The following is a 17,053-nucleotide window of genomic DNA, read 5'->3' on the forward strand; positions in this document are numbered from 1 at the left end:
CTACGGAAGGCTAGATTCATACCCTTCTGGGACACATATTCAGGGAGCTCCATCAAGTCTCTCTTCATATAGTCCAATGAGGTATGTCTTAGATAATTTACACCTACATGGACTATGACCGTGTGACACTGGTACTTGTGGTTTAAAGACCTAAACACGTGGTACCAACAACATAAACAGCACACATTCAGAGGTAGTGTTCTCTGGTTTTACAATATTTCTGTGAGTTACTATCCTTTGGTCTTTCTTATTTGTCTGTCAAAGTTCATTTATTGTACATTTCAGCATGTCCGCCCATGGAGCCTCATCTTTCAAGGAAGCTTCATATCAAAATGTTTTTGAAAAGGATTTTGCATAAAAGGCCTAAAAGTAAACTGGTGTCCCCTCCTTGGGATTTTAATTTTGTGTTAGAGAAGGTAATACTTCCTCCATTTGAGAACCAGCTAATATGGCTATCTTGAGGTTCTTAACATGGAAAACAGTTTTACTCACTGCTCTCACCTCTGCAAGAAGGGTTTCTGAGCCACACGCTCTTATGGTGAGTGAACCCTACCTCATTTTCCATAGGGATAGGGTTTCTTTGAAAACAAATCCTTCTTTTATGGCTAAAGTTGTTATCAGAGTTTACTTTAAGCCAAGCTATCCATCTCCCCATTTTCTTTCCTGAACCTAAAAATGAGAGAGAAAAGATACTTCATACCTTGGATGTCACAGACAATTCAGGTACTATCTTGACAGAAGTAAATGTTTTACATCTTCTGATAAGCTGTTCATTTCTTGTGAAGGTAGGAAGAAGGGACAACCTCTGTCAAAACAGACTATTTCTGAATGGTTGTCTAAGGTTATTACCTTTTGTTATACTCACCATGACAAATCTATTCCAGGTAGGGTCAAGGCCCACTCTACCAGGGCCTTAGTTTCATCTATAGCTTTTTGGAAAGGGATGGATTCTAGAAGTACTCTAGAAGCTGTTACTTGGTCCTCTGTACATACTTCTACAAAGCACTATAAGCTTGATTCCTTCTCAAGGTCTAGATCAAATTTTGCTAGGACTATTCTCCAGGGGCTCCTGGAGCCTTCTCTATCCACCTCCCAAATACAGTTATCTATGGTAATCTGCCAAGATAGCTAAGGCTACTGCTGCAGTGATCAATATGAAGAACATAATACAGTTGTGTAAGTTGAATTTGCCATAACAGTAGATGCTCAGCCTCCCTCTCTCTGCTGGCAGGAAAGCTCTGAAGGGCTTAGCACGCAAACTTGTCTTTTAGTCAGCTTAGCTTGAGCTGTACGACAGTTTGGGTACATGGAAGGTGCCCCGAAGCTCTGGAAGCTGACCGGCTGCTACATCTTTGGCAGGAGATAACCTGTAAAGCCAAGGATACTACAGCAGTGATCTTTCAAACATCTACTCTTATGGTATATAAGCTAAGTGATGCTGATTGTTTACTGCTCAGAGAAAGCATCCGTGACAAAGCCAAAAAAAAAAAAAAAAACATTTTTTGAATACTCTGCAGTGCTGGCACATTCTGTACTCATTGATTAAGTTATCCTTATTGAAAAAGAACTACAGCTAATAAGCATATAAGGCCACCCTAATCTGTTGGGTCTATCCATCAAATTTCTACCTAGTAACACGTTCCTCGATAAATAATATCCTGCCTCCTCCTATCACAGTAGAATTGCCTAAGCACTCTCCAACTCATCTCAGAATTCTGCCTACCCTCTGATCCCATGATAATCATGTGAAAGCTATTCTATGTATCTGTAAACCTGTCTGTATAAAAGTGCTTCTTCACACAACCACTGATCCCTCCTCCTATTTTCACAGTCTTCCCCTTGGGTTACGCTATCTATGTTTTGATGAAACATGCTACTGTTTGGGATTATGTTAATTCCCTTGATGTACTTAGAACTGTTTGCACATTCCTTCACTCCTAGTGGGAACATATTCTAAGTTTATTCCATTTCTCTTCATATTAGCTTATAGAACAGGCCTGGCACCGTCTTTATTTTCCTGTAATGAATTCTGCTTATCTTGTCAACATTACAGGATAGACAGCATCCCCAGAATTGCACTGCTCCAGATACTATCTCATCTACTGTTTGTACACAGTAAGGGGGGGCTTCTTACTTAATTCTCTGGACCAACTGACAGACACTGACTATCGCATTGACTTCTTTTCAATCAGTTTATTGTCTATGTTGCTATTTATATAGACAATTTAATTTTGATTTACAATGGCAGATTGCCAACAATTCCAGGATTTTTATAATACAGTTAGGTAAGAATAATTTTGTTTTGACAATTACTTGCACACTCTACTTGACTACAATGGCTTATTTGGATGATAAACTGTATGGGGTTCCTAGCAGGAATTTGAATCGTATTTCACCTTGAAAAGAACGGCTGTCAACTTTTCCTTACCTATTGATAGTTACTCTCCCCACTTTCTTGGTGTACTTCGTTGTAGTAAATTCATACAAATTAGAAGGGGTACTACATTAACACAAAAGTATTTGTTAATTAAGCAATAAATGTTTGACAAGCTCTTAGAAAGGTATCGTAAACAAAAACTATTAAAAGAGAGTGAGAAGAAGGTGCTCACTACTTTATTTTTTCAATTTTATTTTTGTTTATTAACCAGAGTAGCAAGCTGGTAAAATGTATCCTTTTCAGCCATACTGTCATAAGATAAAACGTGTACATAGCAATTGCAAATGATCATATGAGACATTTACGATAAAAAGTGTGTACATTAAGAATGAGAGACAGTAATAATAATAATAATGAAGTGGCCCACTGAGAAAATAAACACATATTTGTTAAGACATTTTCATAAAAGTTATCTAGAGCATAAAATTGTTCTTTACAATTAATTTACAGTGAATGTATAGCAAATTTTTGTCTGATACTTTTAAATATGAACATGTGATTTGAATGATAAAAACCAATGATTCAGGTAGAACATAAAAGAAAGAGACCTCTTTTTTCTCAATTAACAGTCCTTTCAGTTACATTTTGGCAGGTTTTATATTGAGACAATAAAATATCACAGTATGTTGAGTTTTTCTTCTTAGCAATATTACTTTTGCTTAGACAATTGCAAAGAATCTTCAGTTTTATACAGATGAACAAGTTCTTCCCAAGTTAGATGGGAAAGAAAAGAGATAAGTGTCATAAGTATATATTTGCCCATACAGAGATGCAGTCCTTCTAGTGTGGTGTAGGGCAATAAACATAACTGCACTCTAAACAATTAGTACACAGGCAAGACATAAAGACAATTTAAAACAAGAATTATGGAGCATGACCTGGATGTACAGCGTGATCCTCCCTTCTATACTGCTGTAGGACATACAGCATGATCCTCCCTTCTATACTGCTGTGAGACGTGATCCTCCCTTCTATACTGCTGTGGGACGTACAGCATGATCCTCCCTTCTATACTGCTGTGGGACGTACAGCGTGATCCTCCCTTCTATACTGCTGTGAGACATGATCCTCCCTTCTATACTGCTGTGGGATGTACAGCGTGATCCTCCCTTCTATACTGCTGTAGGATGTACAGTGTGATCCTCCCTTCTACACTGCTGTGAGATGGGATCCTCCCTTCTATACTGCTGTGGGACGTACAGCATGATCCTCCCTTCTATACTGCTGTGGGACGTACAGTGTGATCCTCCCTTCTATACTGCTATGGGAAGTACAGCATGATCCTCCCTTCTATACTGCTGTGGGACGTACAGCGTGATCCTCCCTTCTATACTGCTGTGGGACATACAGCGTGATCCTCCCTTCTACACTGCTGTGTAGTATATTAATGGAGAGCATTCAGGCTGCAAGAAGCTGCAATTATTTCAGAATATGGAACTTTATTCCCTTTATTTCCATTGGGTTTAAATTAAGAAGCTAGATTAGATTATTTTGTTTCATGTGAATAGATTTAACCATATATATATATATATATATATATATATATATATATATATATATGTACATGGGTCTACTACTGGAGATCGAAATTACACTATTTTGAAATCCAGTAGTAGATGTCCAGTAACGCGAAAGTGCACTTCACCAAAACTGCACTTTCGCGAACACCACTAGAATGAATGGGCAATGTCCTCCACTGTGGTGCGGTAGTCATGGACCTTAGGGTTAGGGCTTGCTTTAAGGATAGTGGATAGCCCTACTAGGTATCCACTATCCTTAACCCAAGCCCTAACCCTAAGGTCCGTGACTACCGCACCACAGTGGAGGACATAGGTCCATGACTACTGCACCGTGGAAGACATACAAGTTCCTCCACTGTGGTGCGGTAGTCATGGACCTTAGGGTTAGGGCTTGGGTTAAGGATAGTGGATAGCCCTACTAGCTATCCACTGTCCTTAACCCAAGCCCTAACTCTAAGGTCCGTAACCATTCGCTCAAGTGGTCTTCGCAAACGTGCACTTTCGGTGAAGTGCACTTTCACGTTAGTGGGCATCTACTACTGGATTTTGAAATAGTGTAATTTCAATCTCTGGTAGTAGACCCATAGATATATAAAATATATATATATATATATATATATATATATATATATATATATATATATATATATATATATATATATATATATATATATATATATATATATATAATTGTAGTGATTTTATAACCTGCTCTTGTTTGGTGTTCTAACTTTTTAGGAAGCATTTCTTTGCAAAGATGTCAAATAGCTGAGATAATGCATTCCTGAAATTCTGGTTTTATTCATATTTTTAGTTTGCTATTCATTCATTAAATCATATGTGTGTGCATGTATATAGGGTCTATATTATAAGCGCAAATGCTTAGGTTGTCGAATACAGCATGAACAACATCTGTTAAGTGAACGCACAAGTCACTGAAACCTCAAAACGCAGAAATACACAACACCGAATTGTTATGTTTGGCCAACACCGTTCCACACACTAACAAAAACAAAACATACTTCCCACTACACCGCTCATTACATACTACCCACCCAAACAAAATAAACAAACCACATACATACACTAACCTAAACCCTACTTCTAAACCTACACTAACACTTACATAAATTACTTTCTATGCACTTACCTTATCCCGCACCCTAACCTTAAGGTCCGTAACTATTGTAAACTTACCTTAATAAGCTATACCCAAACAAAATAAATAATCCACACACATACACGTAACAAAACCTACTTCTAACCCTTACATACATTACTATCTATGCACTTACTTTAACCCGCACCCTAACCCTAAGGTCCGTAACTATCGCACACTTACCTTGCAGAGCTATAATGCAGAAGGGCCAACTATGCCAAATCGGGATTTCAAATTTCGCAGTTTCTGGCATTCGGTGTACTCACGGTTCACTTAATCGGTGTCGATCATGCCATATTCGACAACCTAAGCGTTCATGCTTGCCATATAGACCCTGCAGATATATATATATATATATATATATATATATATATACATATACACATATATATATATATATATATATATATATATATATATACATATATATACATTTGTATATTCACACTGAATGTCTACCTTTATATCATTACTATATGACTATCACAGGCTCCTTTCCATTTCTCCTGTGGTTCTTACCTAAGCAATATTATACAGTCTTCCTGTATGTTTCCTTTACCCGACTGCACTAATTTCCACTTCATTTCAGTAGATCTGAGAAACCACAAATGTGTCTCCTGGGCACCTTGATTTTTTAATGAGCATGGAGTTTGCTGCTATGGTGGAAGAGGGACATTCCTTCCATTGCACTAACCACCTTCACTAAACCAAGTCTGACAGTCAGTGATGGAAGGTGACATCATTTAATTCCCATCTCTAACCACTGAGCAACTACCTCATTTCACAGTCAGCAGAAGTGTATCTGCACAGTGCCAGCAGTGAGCTGGACTCTTTCCGTTCAAACAACTCTTCTGTACTCAGCAAAGATTAGGGGAGAAAAAGGCAAAAAGGATGAAACTTTAAATACATTCATTGTGAAAACAGATAGCACTGAAAATTTTCCGAGTGGAAACATTAGTTGTGTACTAACTGAAAAGTAATCTGTCTAGACAGCATAAGTTAATTATCACTTTTCAACAACATGGCCTGAAGTACATAAACCTAGATAGATTTTCTCGATGGAGGGCTGCTAGCCAGTACAGAAATAACTTAAATTGGCCTTCTATTGGTCACCCATTATATCAGGAAAAGCAAAGCAATTGTTAACAATTTATGGCAATTAAATTAACCCTTCTGTTCTCTCAAAAGTCTGTCAGAAACAAATAAATAAAAGAGTCCCTCATCAATGTACATTGAAGTTAATATCCCCACACAAAGCACATATCAAAAGGAGGACTAGTTAAAGATATGGTGATTCTGATATTTTCTAGGTCATCTACCGACCAAAGAAATTTAAATGAGTGGTTGCAACTTACAGTACTCACTTGTACTTATCTGAGTTGCAGAGGACCACAGATTTGAGAAGAGCAGTTCTCATGGCCATTCTTTTTAACTCACAGACCAATGTGTGGAACCACCCAGCAGAATGGTGCATGAGACTGACTTTATACATCCTGCATGGCTCTGAATCACTCAAAGATTAAGTGACTTAATGGTCATTAAACAAAAAATAGTGAACATTGTTGGGTCCATGTAATGGTCACCTAAATTTTAATGTACAATAAAATCTTGTATTTGCAACTCATTCCTAAAAGGAATCCTGGAACTGGGTATATAACCGACAGGACTGGTATGGTGCTGTACAGCAACAGTATTCCCATTTATGGTTAAACAGTGTAAATTTATACCAGCTCAGTAAATCAGCACAGATCTACAGCATTTGTCTGTTCCACTCAATGTCAACATATGTATATAGAACTTACTACTTATGGCTGACGAAGGACTGAATGGTAGACAATGTAATCAATAACAGCACATTTAATCTGCATGGTTTGCAAGTATTGGCAATATATAGTTAAATGACCTCTCCAAACTGTCCTCTGTGCCTGAGATAAAGAGAAATAGCAAAGGATACCAGTAGAAATGTATTGAATGTATATATTGATAGTTTATAATGCACGTAGTCTCATGCATGTAAATATTTCAAGCACAGACATTAATGCCCTTCTAGCCTGCCAATATACCAAAACAGTTGTTCCCATAATGTGTCAAGGCTGTTCTTAAAAATATCTAAACTAGTGTTTGCTTTAATATAATTTGATAGTCTATTCCATGCATCAGCTGCTATCTTAGAGAGCCAATAAATATACTTCTCATTCCTATAGAATATTCTACATAGGTTGTCTGATGATTTTCTAGTACTTTTTGATAATCCCAAACATTCCCAGAGGTAGTTGTCTCTAAACGCCTTATATACCCAAATAAGGTCTCCTCTTAAATATCTATATGAGACACCGTACAAGGTCAGATATTTTAGTCTTTCATAATAACTTGTGTTTTTACATCCATGGATGCCCTTGGTATATTTCCACTGTACTCTTTCCAGTTTACTCAAGCCTGTTTTCTTAAAAAGTTTTCATACTGTCATTCCATACTCAAGTTTGGGTTTAATGCAACTAACAAACAATGACTTCATCATTTCTGAGTTCCTAGACTTTATAAATCCTTTTACGCAACCTATAGTTCTATGACTACCATTAGCAAATACGTTGATATGATTAGGAAAACTCAAAGCTGGATCTACCCATATACCCAGGTCCTTAAATGAATATACGTTTCAATCATTGTGTGCTGTATTAAATATTCACCTTTCAATGTATGTCTCCCAAATCTCATATGCTTAGCTCTTGATGTATTAATCAGCATATTATTCTCATGTGCCCAGACGGTCAATTTAGTCAAGTTCTTTTGCAGACATGCCCTACCTGTAGCAAATGTAATCAGTGTTCCCAATTTTAGTCATCTGCATACAGACTGTAGAACACCTTAGATGAAAAAGGCAGAAATTAAAGGTATAATCTTAACAAGTAAGGGCTTAGGACAGAGCCCTGTGGGACACCCTGACCATAACCAAGAATTTCACCTGTCCAACTGCTGTATGAAATCTTGCCATGTCCATGTACATTTGTAAGCCATGCAGCTATCCATCTTATCAAGAGTCCATCAATACCTAGTTGTTCTAATTGATTTATCAGTGTTTTGTGTATGACCCTGTCAAGTGCTGAAGATAAATCTAAATAAATTACATCACAGCACAATTTTTCATTCATAGCTGTTATTATTTTGTTATAGAACATCATGTTACAGGTGGTAATATATCTATTTTCAAGATATGCATACTGATACATGGTTTCAAGTCCCAACCTTTCCACTTCTGACAATAATTTATCCAGCATTACCTTCTCCATTCTTTTTCCACAATATCAAAGTAGACTTATGTGTCTGTATGACTATAGTTTTGTTTTATTCACGTTTCCCTTGAAGACAGGTTTAATAAGTGCATGTCTCCAATCTTTAGGATTCTCCCCATATTTATATGACCTAGTGAATAATAGATATAATGGTAGTGTAAGTTCTTGCTGAAGTGTTCTCAGGTCATTATTATTAATTCAGTCTCCTTTGTGCTTTGTTTGGATCCAGCTTGCATAGTTCTTTTCAATATAATCTAGTCTGATTCCGTATCTCAGGTTACCTGGATGCCACTAGGATAACTTATCACCCCCTTTGTGGAGCCAAACTGTTTTGTATAAGATTTTGTAAGTATATCTATAATCTGTTGTGTCTGAGAATAAATTTTACAATCTACACAGATTATCAATTTGTATGTCTTTACTCCTTCCACATATTATGTACATATAAAATGGTTTTCTATTATGCTCAATATCTTTATATACATTTTCTTACACATTTTCTTGATCTTGTATTACACTATGCTTAATTTGTTTTTCCAACTTGTTTATTTCAGTTTTCAAAACTGTAGTTCGACCTCTGTTCCATGTCTTATATTTTTTGCTGGTCAACTTAATAGAGTACCTTGTTCTTATTGAAATATATTCTCCTGATGTTGTGTGCCTAGATCCTGATGTTAAACATTTTTTGATTTTTTTTGCATTCAAATAATTTCTCTTTCAAAACTTTCTACATTTCTTCTGCCATTTTTCCACTGAACACCTCACTCCAGTTAGTTTTACATGGTAACTGTTTTGCTTCCATATAATCTGTAATTAATCTTCTGTGCATTGGTTTAGATTTCAGTTTGGCAGAATTATCTAGCAACAAATTAACCTTTATAACCCCATGATCACTGTACATTAACAGTGGTAAACATGACATGAAGTAACTGTAATTTATTTAGGAACACAAACAAGGTCTAGAGTGTTCTGTTCCCTGGTAGTTTTTTTACAGTCTGAAGCAACTGTTGTTTCTGAACATTTGTTGTGAATAATCCTTACTAATTTTGTTGAATCAGTACTATTTCAGTCTGTTTCTGGTAAACTAAAGTCCCTCAAACTATTACTCTTCACTCTTGTGCTTCATGCAGAAAATTTATGAATCCCTCTAGGTCATCAGCACTTAACTTTAGTGGTCTATACATTACAATTGTTATATGGTCCAGAGTTGCCTTTGTCACAGTTAGACAAACTATAGTATTGGTGTTATCACTGAACATGTAATAATCACAGGTCTTATAACTATAATTAATCCCTATCTTAACATCTCTACCTGATTTTTTTGTTAGAATGTCTGTTACAGTAAAAACATTTATACCCTGACAGAACTGGTGTTGAGTCATTGTTCTTTAACCATGCTTCACAAATAATAACAGCAACGATTTTGTGGGAGGCAAATTTTCCAATTAAAAAACTTTATTATTAATGCCACCAGCACTGACAACCACAGATGCAGAATATGCTGCTGTCTGTGAACTATTACATTTTCAACCTGGCAAAAATCCTGCCTTATGTTTGTCAAATATTGAAAAAAAATCTGCTGCAAAAATTCTCTCCCCTGATCTTGACAAGCGCATGTCATCCTGTCTGAACATGTGTGCCCAAAATTAGGCTTTGATGTTCTACAAAGTTCCATTTTTTTGAATGGTACATTTCATTCATGCAGGTATTTACCCCCAAAATCTTTTCATTCAGGGTGACATGACTCTCCTTGTGAAAAATACATCCTAACACCTACACAAGCTATACTATCTAAGAGGGCTGTCAGTTCACTACTTACAGTCAGAGAGTTCTTGCAGATGAAATGACTTGTAACAACATGAATAAAAACAGATACATACTTCTTTGTATTAAGGCATTCTAAGGCCTGCCTCACATCCTTTATTTTTGCTCCTGGCAAGCATAACACTATCTGATGTTCATTATCTTCTCTGCAAATGTAAGTATCAGTTCCTCTAATAATTGAATCTTCAATTACAAGAATATCTTTTCTGACCAGACCTAAGAATATATATATATATATATATATATATATATATATATATATATATATATATGTATAGGTCTACTTCATAACACTGAAATTTCATAACGTTGAATTTCAAAACATTGAGACCATAACATCAAAAATTCAAAACACTGAAAACCCAAAACATTAAAAACTCAGAACGAAAGACTGCTTCATAACACTGAAAACTACATTGCACAAGTAAATAATATCACCTCCACCTACAGCAACACCTAAGTAACAAACACACTTTCTACTACGTTTCTGCTGGGGGGGGCAAGCCACCCTGCACCCCCCACACCCCCTGTAAATTAAATATACCAACTCCAAGATCGCACTACAGTGGAAAAAAGTTAATTTCCCTCCTCAATACATGGTGATTGTGACAGCATGTTCGAGGTCCTGCATTTTCAACTTTAGGCCGTTCGCGTTTTTTGATTTTCGTTTATGTAATATAGACCCTATATATATATATATATATATATATATATATATATATATACATATACACACACACACACACACACACACACACACACACACACACACATATATATATATATATATATATATATATATATACATATATACATATATATATATATATATATATATATATATATGTATATATATCTATATACACACACACAACAACTAATCTCTTTAGCAATCATGTCATGTGACAGTTTCCAGTTTACTGGATTGATGAATTTTTCAGATTGTTTGAACTTGCACTATTTTGTTAAATATCAAATAATATTCAAGCAGCAGAACCTGTTATAATAAACATCTTGGAAATACATTTCACAGAAAGAGCTTATGATATAGTTACAGAAAGCAAAAATAACACAAATTTGTTTAACATTGTTCAGCCACTTACCTTAAGAATCTCCCCATCTGCATAAAGGATAAAGACAGTTACTTCAATGTTCTTCTGCACACTTTTGCCTCCTCTCTCAAACTCCCCTCTCTCAAGTGTAAGGTACAGGTCATTCCTTATGTCACCTGAATGGCATTGAGAAACAAAAACAAGCTTCAGAAGGCAGGATATCTCTATAACCCCAAAATCTATGGAGTGTTTTTCACAGAGTCACGTGTGTGTGTGTGTGTGTGTGTGTGTGTGTGTGTGTGTGTGTTTATGTGTATACATATATGTGCATATACACATAAACATAGATATACACATAAAGATCCATTCCTTTAAGAAATACACATTTTGAAAGTCACTTTCCAAACTGCAACGAGAAATTAAAAGGAAAGGAAGACATCTTTATAGTGTGACAGGTTCAAAATAAGTTTACCCATACATTATGTTATCAATATTTGTTTGAGTAAAAAAGACAGTTCTCCAGTTAAATTGCTTTTTGATCTGTTCTCAGAAAGTATCCTGCCCACCTGTCCATGTATTCACCTATTCAGTACTGGCTACACTATTTTCTGTTATATGACCTGCACTGAATATGACATGTTACTTAATTATTTGCATAAAAATAAGAAATACTCATAATAAATTCTAAAGCCTGTATATAAAATAATAAATGTGTGAAATGTACACAATGGGCAAAATGTCTCATTAAGTTATCGAAGCATACCACAGGATACTGAGACCTGAAGCAAAAATGTTGTCTTCCATAGCTGCTACACTCTGATCCTCCTTCAGATTTATTTTACTCCATTTGTCTGTCTGTCTGTTTGATACTATCAACTTGGCAGGATTTACAAAATCATGGAGATAAAAATGAGTCCAACTGGGCCGGTGGTCCATTTTCAATGGAGACCCAAGAAGAAAAGCTCCACATACAAAATATCCATGACAGTAACAATAACAGTTCCATTTAGGTAATATGAGTACATAGCTACATACATTTTTGCCAAATGGACATTAGCAAACAGCAAATAAGTAAAAGAATGGATTGAACCATGTAGATTTGCAATAACAACAACAACAAAAAAGTAAGCCCCAATACATCTTAATGATTGCACCATGTTGGAAGAGATGAAGAAGAGGTAATTATATAGAAGGGCTAAGTGGAGGGGTGGGGAGGAATACACAGAAGTCTCCAGAGAGTGAGACAGTTATAAGAGGAAAGATAAGGACAGGGATGCTTAGTAGCTAAGTGGGAGAAAAATAAGAAATTTAAGTATAACTTTAGTCCAAGGCACAGCTAAATATGAGATTAAGTATAGTGTGAGTCAGAGGCACAGCTAAGGTAATACAGTACTAGTTATTATAAAGGTAATGTACCAGGAATAAGAAGAGAAATTGCTGCAGACAGATGGCTGGGGGAGAATTTTATTAGGTAGGATGGTAACAACTGCAGGAGGGAGAGTTAGCAAGGTAAAGTTTTAATTCTGGTTTGAAATGGATTGAAGATTGAGTTGAATGTAGATAAGTTGGGAGTTTCTTCCAAGTTTGAGATAAGGAGCATTTGTAGAGTAGTCTTCCTATTGTTTTATATAGCCTGTAGGTGTCAAGTAGCATTTGGTCAGCAATACTGAGATACTGAGATAGTTTGTACAGCACTAGGAGGGTGGACAGAGAGGGACAGTTTTCAGGTTTGTAAAGAAGAGAGTGTGTCATCTGTAACTGAGAGAGTTGGAGTAGTTGAGGGAATTCAAGCCACTGTAGTTCTTTAAGGGCAATGAAGTGATGCAATTTGTAAGGGGAGTTGCAGGCAAATCTAGCTATCTGGTTATAAGTTTTTTCAAGTTTGGTTTAAAGATTTACTTGTAAGTGGGTAAATATAAGCAGAGCATAGAGTAGACAGGGAGGAGGTAGGCTTGATCAAGTGAAGTCCTAGATGTGATTGGTCATAGGATCATAGGTTACTAGGCTAATGGCCCTGGGGCCCTTACAAGTCTAGCCAAGAGTTCATCCCTAAAAAGAAACCTCAGTCAGCACCTGTCACCCCTGTCAGTGAGGGACAAAGGTGGAAACCCTGGGAAAAATTTGTGGTTTTTCATCCAGTCATCAAGGTTGTGCTTGAAGAGGGTCAGCAAGGTGCTCTGTTTGATGTGTATGGGAAGTCTATTCCAGAGACGGGGCAGCCTCTAGAAGACAAACTTGTCTCTCCAGCAGGTATTTTTGATGTTGCATATTAGATTCAGGCCTTTTGAGTGGGTAGTGCATGAGGAGTTAGACTTATGGATATGGAGCATCTGTAGTAGGGCAGGGTCTGAGATTGCCTTGTAGGTGAGACACAAATCACCCCTGAGCAATCTGTATGATACTGAGTAGAGTGATAGCGATTTGAACCTGTCTGCATAGGACAGGTGTTGTAGGCCATGGATTATCTTTGTGAGGTATTTCAGTGGCATTTCCAGTTGATGCAGATGTTTGTAGAGGTACATCCCAAATGGGGCATTATACTCAATTATTGGTCTAATAAGGGAGGAGTACAGAGAGGTAATAACCTCCTTTTTTCTGTATGCAATCCCTTTACTTATGAGATGAACCAAATAAAAGGCTTTTCTGACCACTGCCACTACATGATGGTCAAATTTGAGGTTCTTATCAACCTGAGTGCCTAGGTCTCTCACCACTGGTTGTGTGCTTAGGGGGTTGCTGTTGATATGTTAATTGGTAGGGGTTATGTTTTTGCTGAATAGTATAAAGATACTTTTTTTGCATTTAGCCTGAGGCCATGACTTTGGCATCAGTCATTTCCTGTGAGACCCTCTTGCAGTATCTTAACATCATTTGGGGGGGGTCAATGACAGCAGCCAGTTTACAGTCATTCACAAACTTGATCAGCCACCAGCCTTTTGTCTTTGCATGGACCTCTGAGAAATAGATGCCAAACGGTAGAGTCCCAGGACAGATCCCTGGGGAATTACACTAGTGACAGGTCTGCTACTGGAAGTGGAGGTGTCTACTTTGACTTTGAGGGTCCTATCAGTTAGCCAGTTGTCCATCCTCCTGATGAGATAGGGATTTACACCAAGTTGTGTTAGCTTTTCAATGAATCCCCAGTGAGAGATTGTGTCAAAGGCCTTGGCCAAGTCACGGTAAGCTGTATGCACTAACTTTCTCTCATCTAGGGCATTGGTGAAAGTCTCAAAGAAGTCACCTAGGTTCAACAGGCAAGATCTGCCCTTGACAAACCCAAGCTGGGTGGGGTCAAGTGCTTGGAGATTGCCTATGTCCTTGTTTATGAGCTCCGTAATAATATGCTCCAATGCTTTACAGATCAGACTTGTCAAGCTAATGGGGAGATAGTTTCCAGGGTCACTAGTGGCGCCACCATTGTGCAAGAGGATGACAATGGCAGTTCTTCACTCTGCGGTTGTGGATGAACATGGTGCTCAATGGCAAAGCCAGTTCTTGCTGGAGATGGTGCAGAATACATCCTGAGATACTATCAGGTCCCATGGAAGCTGTGTTCATTGCCTTGGATAGGGCCTTCAACACTTGATCTATGGAGATATGAGGTGTGGGACAAGTATATGGGATGTCAAAAGGGCCTTTGGCAGGGACAAGGGGGTGAAGTTTGCACTGAACCTATCTGTTAGCACCTTGGCTAAGTCAACAGTATAAGTGTAAGTGATACTGTTAAGCACTAATTAGGAGCAAACCTGGGCTTTACCATGGAGGTTCCTGATGTAACTGAAGAAGTCCTTATGACTTCCCTTTGTTTTGGAGGCTAGTTTCAATTCATAATTGGCATTGGAGGTTTTTCCTAGTGATCTAATTTTCTTGTTGAGGCTAAGGAGTGAGTTTTTCCAATTAGAAATTTGTTCCTGTTCACCCTTGGACAACAGGGTAAAAGATGGATAAGAATTTTTTGTTTCTATACAGTAATCTGAGTTTTTGACTTGTCTTTATGATGGCTTGTTGAAAATGGTGGACAAATTTCATTTGGTCATCAACTGTAATTCCTAGACGTTTGGTATGGAAGTCAACAGGAATGATGGTGTTGTCTAGGGAGGAGAGAATGAATGTAGTTTTAAGGCTAGACATTGATTTGGGAAGGAAAAGAAGTTTGGTTTTCTTTGGATTAAGGATGACCAGTTCAGTAAAGTTAGCTAAGAAAAACAATCAGTCAAACAGCTAAATTTGTTAAATAGAGTAGCTGTAGGGAGTCAGGCAAGTAAGTTTGTTAGAGTGCTCTATTACGGGAAGAGGATTAGGGAAGAGTAACACAGAGTTGGGAAGAAGTGATTCTGTGGAAAAACTTGAGAGAAAGATAGCACTTGGTTAGAGGAGAGTGGGCTAAGAGGGAGATAGTGTAAAGTCAAACTTTAGTAAAACAGGACAGTGTAACATTGGGAATACTTGGAGAGTAATGGTAAAGTCTGGTACTGAGAAAGAGGGAAAATGATTATTTTTTGATGTTACAGTAGACAAAAATGTTCAGGGAAGGGAAGATAGGGGCATGCAGTTACAAGACTAGAGACCAGGGAGGTAAGGGGGGTAGAGCTTGGGATAGGTGATGGACAAGAGACTGTTGGTTTGATACACTGGATGCTATAAAGTAAGAGCCTTCAGTTTGTACATGCATTAAATTACAGATAAAAAGAATCCCGGTTTAGAGGTGGAATGTCCAGCGGGAAATGGCAGTGGTTCTCCTCTTGAAAGTTGTATTTATTATTATTTATTTTATTTTCCTTCAATGTTCTTAGTTACATAATGCTGTTCAATGTTTCAAAGATACCCTTAAAGAAAATAAATATTTTGACCAAGGTAGGGCTGAATTTAAAATTAAAAGTACAGTTCTTTGGCTAGGTTTTCAAGGCACATTATCTATGAGCCACATGTACTTAACATCAGATCAGGCAGACTTACTATTTACCTTGTCTTTGAAATCTAGCAAATATAATCATTCTTTTAAAGTGGGTATGAGCAATGGACTGCATTTTTAACTGCTTTATCACAGGTTATAATGCTGCTACTATCTGTTACAAATTGCTTAAAACATTTCAGAGCTAAACGTCTATTTTTGTATGGGAAGAATATTGGTCCTACTTAAACAGCACTTAAGTCAGCTCAAGTGAAATATTGATCTGTGACTGCAGATAAAGACATCAACGAAATAAAATATATGGAGAGTGTAACCAGAATTCAAAACTGAAACAGGTCAGTGGGTGGCTTGAAGACGCTGACACCAAGATTATCTAATATGAAAAGGTGGACTGAAGCCTGGTTTAGACAGTGTATAGTAAAACTGAAGCAATGCAGTTCTTAACAAGCAGTACAGTGAGAGGAAGACAACAGCAGTTACTGCTGAAAGCAAACAGCTAAAGTGGAAATACTGATGGAAAGTGTGATGTGATGTCTGATTCAGATGTTGTGTTAAGCTCAAAACAGTTCAAAGTAGACAGATGTCTTTTCAAAGTATATCTTAAAACAAAGTTCACATAAATAATTTTATTTTTTGGGGGTTTGGGGCTTGGCTCAAACGTTTACCTCAAAAGTATCTACTTCACAGACACAAGGTATAGGATTTGACTCACACCCTGGAAAGCATGGCTAGGCCTAAATAGGCCCCATGGGGTCATTAGCCTAGCAATCAGCCATGAAACTGCAAGTCAACCCAGATAAGCAATAATTTCAAAGAATTCCAGAAGGCACCATGTCTTCACTTTTCGAATTCCTACTGG

The 17,053-nt window shown here is 37.2% G+C and overlaps 1 protein-coding gene across 1 annotated transcript in view; it reads right to left on the reverse strand.

The window, feature by feature from the left end:
- DOCK3 (dedicator of cytokinesis 3) overlaps positions 1-17,053 on the reverse strand; it is a 4,843,230-nt gene that overhangs the window by 1,283,602 nt on the left and 3,542,575 nt on the right. Inside the window, exon 15 of the mRNA XM_044077993.1 lies at positions 11,334-11,458. Coding sequence (XP_043933928.1) covers positions 11,334-11,458 — 125 coding nt within the window. The remainder of the gene's footprint in view (positions 1-11,333; positions 11,459-17,053) is intronic.

The sequence above is a fragment of the Protopterus annectens genome, chromosome 7.part0 (genome assembly GCF_019279795.1).
Source record: "Protopterus annectens isolate FY-2018-M chromosome 7.part0, PAN1.0, whole genome shotgun sequence".
In the NCBI taxonomy this organism is placed as follows: domain Eukaryota; kingdom Metazoa; phylum Chordata; order Ceratodontiformes; family Protopteridae; genus Protopterus; species Protopterus annectens.